The 6,000-nt window shown below is 55.6% G+C and overlaps 1 protein-coding gene across 1 annotated transcript in view; it reads left to right on the top strand.

Moving 5' to 3' along the window:
* Positions 1-2,782: 2,782 nt before the first annotated feature.
* MAPK12 (mitogen-activated protein kinase 12) overlaps positions 2,783-6,000 on the top strand; it is a 249,362-nt gene continuing 246,144 nt past the window's right edge. Inside the window, exon 1 of the mRNA XM_063927154.1 lies at positions 2,783-3,341. Coding sequence (XP_063783224.1) covers positions 3,220-3,341 — 122 coding nt within the window. The 5' untranslated portion in view covers positions 2,783-3,219. The remainder of the gene's footprint in view (positions 3,342-6,000) is intronic.

Here is a 6,000-nt window from a genome sequence, read left to right as displayed (position 1 = left end):
GTCCAGCCGCCGCTGGACATCTTCTTTCTGCAGGCCGACGTCTTCTGGCCTCTTCCGCGGCCTCAGGACCTCCTCTCCCCGCGGTCGTCGTCTTCTCCTCGGCGCCGGATCCTCTTCTGCGCTCCGGCGCGCCGACGACCTCCTCCGCTGCTCCCGGCCGTGTCTTCTCCTCTTCGCGCTCTTCGGCGCGGCGTCTTCTTCCCTCTTCTTCCGGCCGTCTCTTCTGTTCTTCTCCCGCCCGACGACTCTTCTGCCGCTCTTCGGCGCGGCCTTTTCTTCAGGCTCCCGCCCGGCGTCTGACGTCAGACGCCGGGGGCGGGGCCTATGACGCGGCGAGCGCCGATTGGCTCGCCGCGTCTCTCTCCTATTGGCTGCCGCTCCGGGAGCCGCGATTGGCTCCCGGAGGGCGCCAACATTCAAATGCCCCCGCAGTCTCTGGTCCGGTGCAGGGAAAAGGGTAATCCCTGCACCGGACACCCGCCGCCGCCACACACTGACAGGCGCTGGGGACAGACAAGCTGTCCCCGCGCTGTCAGAGACATTGTCCCGCAGGGGACACAGGCGCTCTGGCTGCTGCAGCTGGAATGTGTCCTGTAAAACAGGACACATTCCCACATTTCCCCCCCCTTTTTCCTTTGTAGTCCCTACAAAGATCTCCACGGCGTCCATCGTCCGCGGGTCAGGGAATTCCAAGGTCCTTCCGGCGAGGGTGCATTCGGGGGCCCAGCCTGGACCAGCTGTGACCCCACATCCTTCCTCCTCCAGCTCCGGGTTCCTCTTACGTCCTGACCTCCATCGGCGGATCCTCTGGGGGAGTGGCATCTCCTCACGGTCGCTCGACGTTGGCCACCAAGGGGAATCTTCTTCCACGGGGACAACAGTCACCCACTCTTGACCTCCGATATCGTCTGTGGCTTCGTCCCTGTCTTCCGGGTGTGGTATCGACCACCACCCAACAGCAGAATCCTCCGGGGCATCCGTTTCCTCCCGGGCAACAGCCACCACATGTCGAATTTCCTCGTGGGGCATCTCCAAAGGTCCTGTGTCTTCCTCTGGAACGGGTCCTCCCACGGCATCACAGTCCTGTCCCCGTACGTCGGTCCATCTCGGCACTCCTGGCAGGTATTCTTGCTCCAGGACTATCTCCTCCTCTTTCCGGAGGGCATTCAACTGGGAGCATGACTCCACCCGATCCTGCCAGTCACTCTCGTCGGCGCTTCCGATGCCAGAGTCGTCCTCCATCTGTTCTGGGAGGGATTCGTCGGCGGACAGCTCACCGTAGTCCGAGTCCTCCTCCGATATCTGGACTGGGGTATTACTTTCCTCCTCAGCGTACTTCTTCGCTTCCGCTGGCACCTCTGCTTCCTCAGCGTACTCTTGCGCTTCCGCTGGCATCGTTACTTCCTCAGCGTACTCCTTCGCTTCCGCTGGCATCGTTACTTCCTCAGCGTACTCCTTTGCTTCCGCTGGCATTTCTTGGTACCCAGGACACTCCTGTTCCGCACGTCCTGGTCGTGGACGGTTCCATCGCGGGGAGATTCCGGACGTCTCAGTCACTGGGTCTTCACGCTTTTCTTCGCAGCGTGGTCTCTTCACCTCCCAGTCGTCCACCTCCGCCTCATGCGGGAAAGGATTCTGCCTTACTGGGGTCACTTGAGTGGGGTGGCTTGGGCCTAATGCCCAAACCACCTCATCAAATATTGGGGGCCCAAACTCCTAACTGCGCCCAGGCCTAGCGCCTGAATTGTGTCCTCGGGCCTAATGCCCGTCCCTGGTGGTCGAGGGAGGAAAAGGGGAGGGGGAGGATAGCCTCACTGAGGCCTTACCTAACCTGGGGGCCTCCACCGTCTTCTGCCGCTGACCCGTCCTGGCCAGCGGCGCCTCCGTCTCTTCCCTGCGTCCAGCCGCCGCTGGACATCTTCTTTCTGCAGGCCGACGTCTTCTGGCCTCTTCCGCGGCCTCAGGACCTCCTCTCCCCGCGGTCGTCGTCTTCTCCTCGGCGCCGGATCCTCTTCTGCGCTCCGGCGCGCCGACGACCTCCTCCGCTGCTCCCGGCCGTGTCTTCTCCTCTTCGCGCTCTTCGGCGCGGCGTCTTCTTCCCTCTTCTTCCGGCCGTCTCTTCTGTTCTTCTCCCGCCCGACGACTCTTCTGCCGCTCTTCGGCGCGGCCTTTTCTTCAGGCTCCCGCCCGGCGTCTGACGTCAGACGCCGGGGGCGGGGCCTATGACGCGGCGAGCGCCGATTGGCTCGCCGCGTCTCTCTCCTATTGGCTGCCGCTCCGGGAGCCGCGATTGGCTCCCGGAGGGCGCCAACATTCAAATGCCCCCGCAGTCTCTGGTCCGGTGCAGGGAAAAGGGTAATCCCTGCACCGGACACCCGCCGCCGCCACACACTGACAGGCGCTGGGGACAGACAAGCTGTCCCCGCGCTGTCAGAGACATTGTCCCGCAGGGGACACAGGCGCTCTGGCTGCTGCAGCTGGAATGTGTCCTGTAAAACAGGACACATTCCCACACTTTCACCCCCATGAAATACTGGATAAAAGCCTTTTTGGGGTGTACTAAATAGACAGCACAGGCTTTGAAAGGACAGTTGCACGCTGATTGGCTGCTTTGGGAAACTTTTCCACTTCTCTCTCCGAAGTTTGATACATCTCACCCTCGGTAACTATATGACCTATGTGGAAAGCAAACAGGTGGAGAGTGGAGAGAGAGCCGCCGCTCCCAGGTCCTAGCACAGCTAGCTAGGGTTAAGGAGTCAAAACATAGAGCTGCTGCCGCCGCCTGCAGAGGAAAGGGGAGGAGAGGGAAAGGCAGCAGCAGCACTAGAGTAGTGTACACTGATCATGTGACTGGGGACAACACAAAGCTCCGGGCTGCACTTCCCGACACAGGACAGCCGCACACAGCCCTGCTGCCGCCAGAGATATACCGCTACCGCTACGCCGCTCACTGAAGCAGGAAGGGGGGATAGGAGAGAGGCGGCGCTGCTGCTGCTGGGAGTGTGGGAGGAAATGAGAAGAGGGTGTAATTGAGTACATAGAGAGCAGCCCACACTGAGGAGGGGGAGGCAAGTCCTTTATGGTGAGAGAGGGAGGCAGGAGCCGGCTGTATGCATGCTGCAGGAGACGCATCTCTCAGGAGACGAGACTAGTAGCTACTGAGCCAGGTGACCCGCTGCTCATCCCCCCCGAGTCCCGCTGCCTGCCGCCACGCCGGTCATGTCTTCCCCGCTTCCCAAGAAGGGCTTCTACAGGCAGGACATCAACAAGACCATATGGGAGGTGAAGGAGAGGTACCGGGACCTGCTGACTGTTGGATCTGGAGCCTACGGCGCTGTCTGGTGAGTCCCCCCTCCTCCTCACTGCACCTGGATCATGGGCCCCACCCAGTGGCGCACTCCCCCTCCTGCCGCAGGGCGGCGTTACACCCCTACTGCCCCCAGCACCCTGTGCCCGGGCAGGAGATGTATATATGTATGTATGCCGCTGGGCACCTACCGTGTACACACCGGCCTGTCATTACACATTAGTAAGCGCTACCTGGCCGCATACAGGATCACGCACGGTACTTTCAGTTTGTCACGCATTGCTCCCGCACTGGCTGTCAGTGCAGAGCAGGAAGTAGCGTGATTTGTGCTTCGTGCAGTACACGCACTGCTGCTGTTATTACTCTTGTGCAGCAGTCTGCATGATAACAAGCGAGGGGACTTCTGTCTCCTGTTCCTGCGGATGCGTTATTACATGTGTCAGAGCACTGTCACCTTTTATAGGGATAATTATTGATCTTTCTTAAGTGCCCTGTCTGCTCCCATACATGTTGCACTCCTCTGCATTTGGTTGGCACTTACGATTTAATGGATGAAGACTTGTGTTATACCTCCTGGTTTTATTAAATTTTTTATTTTTTTTGCTAACTCCCGTTTATTCGTTCTCGTCAAATATGATATACAGTCAGTCTGGTTTCCTTCCATGTGCCAGAATGACCCTGCAAAGGCCAGCATTTAGTATTCCGGCTCTGTGTCACTGTGGCAGGGTGTAATGCAGCAGTGGTTCTGCAGAAGGAAGCCATATGACAATCCTCTCTAACTGCATGGATGGCTTGATCTGTTTTAATGATTTAAATCATGCAGAAACTGCTAAGGTTTGGGTAGGCTTAATGTCATTGTATGTCAGCTATTTCATAGTCCTGGGCTGGGTCTCTATTGCTGCCAAATTTCAGTTTCTGTAATGGCGTACACTACAGGTGTCAGATTTCCAGCCTTGGGGCAGTTTAGTTTCATGACACCTGGTTCCCAACAAGGTAAAGTGGAGAACGGCTGCAAAAATAAATATTTTGATTGAGCAGTGGAGTGTGCTTCCTTATCTTCTATTGAATGTTATGGTGGCACAGTAGTTAGCACTGCTATCTCAGTGTACTATGGCTTGCAGCTTGAATGCCAACGAGAACATGTTGTTTAGAACTTATTTGTTGGCATGCCTTCCCTCCACAGTATTCCAAAATGATAATAATAGTTTACTTGGCTGAAGACAAATATGACCGTAGTGCGAGTTTGTTTGGTAGATAATTTATGCAGACTGCAAGCCCGACCGGGGCAGGGACTGATATGAAATATTAAACATTCTCTGTAAAGCTCTGCATAATATGTTTGGTGGTATATCAAGAAAGATAAATAATAATGCTAGAACAGCAGTCGGGTTTCCGGCGTCTGTATCCTGACTGCTGGGATCCCAACTACCGCAAATGAACTGCATCCGCGGCTAGAGCAACTCTTTTTATGGTTTACAGTCATTAGATTATTGCTCATTGATACTGCCATAGTACTGTGAAAGTCTGCATTACATTTTCCGTCAGTAGGCTGACCGCTTAGCTGTTTATGTTAAGGTAGAATTTTTATCATTATTATTCTTATTTCTCATACGTCCTAGAGGATACTGGGGACTCCAAAAGGACCATGGGGTATAGACGGAATCCACAGGAGACATGGGCACTTTAAGACTTTAAATGGGTGTGAACTGGCTCCTCCCTCTATGCCCCTCCTCCAGACCTCAGTTAGATTCTGTGCCCAGAGAGACTGGACACACACCAGGGGAGCTCTCCTGAGTTTCTCTGAAAAAATACTTTTTTAGGTTTATTGTTTTCAGGGAGCACTGCTGGCAACAGGCTCCCTACATCGTGGCACTGAGGGGAGAGAAGCAGACCTACTTCTTCTGAGTTCAAGGGCTCTGCTTCTTAGGCTACTGGACACCATTAGCTCCAGAGGGTCTGATCACTTGGTATAGCCTAGCTGCTCATTCCCGGAGCCGCGCCGTCGTCCCCCTCACAGAGCCAGAAGAAAGAAGCCGGGTGAGTAACCGAAGCAAAGAAGACTTCATTACAGACGGCAGAAGACTTCAGTCTCGGAGGGACCGCGCGCGCCATTGCTCCCACACACAAGCTGCACTACATGGGCGCAGGGGGGGCACCCTGGGCAGGAATAATACCTCAAATTCAGCCTGGCAAAAGTAGTATACAGTGCATAGGCACTGTATACAGACCCCCGCCAGTATTTAAAAAAATAGCGGGACACAAGCGCGCCATGAATGGGGCAGGGCTTGGTCCTTCCAGCTCTACTCAGCGCCATTTTTCTCTCCACTGTGAGCTGCAGAGATGCTGGTCCTGGCCTCCTACACTTCTGTCACAAGTAACAGGGTGCGAAACGGGGGGGGAACACAGCAAATTTTGGTGTTGATTATTATTTTAAACAGCGCTGACAGGTCTGGGGCATTGTTATATGCTTTCAGACCGGGTTGGGCGCTGGGTGTGAGCTGGCAAACTCCCTCTGTGTTTTCTCTGATAGGCCTTATTGTGGGTCTGTCCCCTATAGCCGGTGTGATAGTGGTGTCGGTACGAGTGTCGACATGTCTGAGGCTGAAGGCTCTTCCCAGGAGGAGGCTGGTGTGGGGACAGAACAGTGTGGGGGAGTGAATGTCGGCACCGCCGACTGCTGATTGGGTAAATGT

This window comes from Pseudophryne corroboree, chromosome 6, assembly GCF_028390025.1.
Source record: "Pseudophryne corroboree isolate aPseCor3 chromosome 6, aPseCor3.hap2, whole genome shotgun sequence".
NCBI lineage: Eukaryota > Metazoa > Chordata > Amphibia > Anura > Myobatrachidae > Pseudophryne > Pseudophryne corroboree.
The sequence above is the reverse complement of the archived record's forward strand: the minus strand, read 5'-3'. Positions and strand labels throughout refer to the sequence as shown.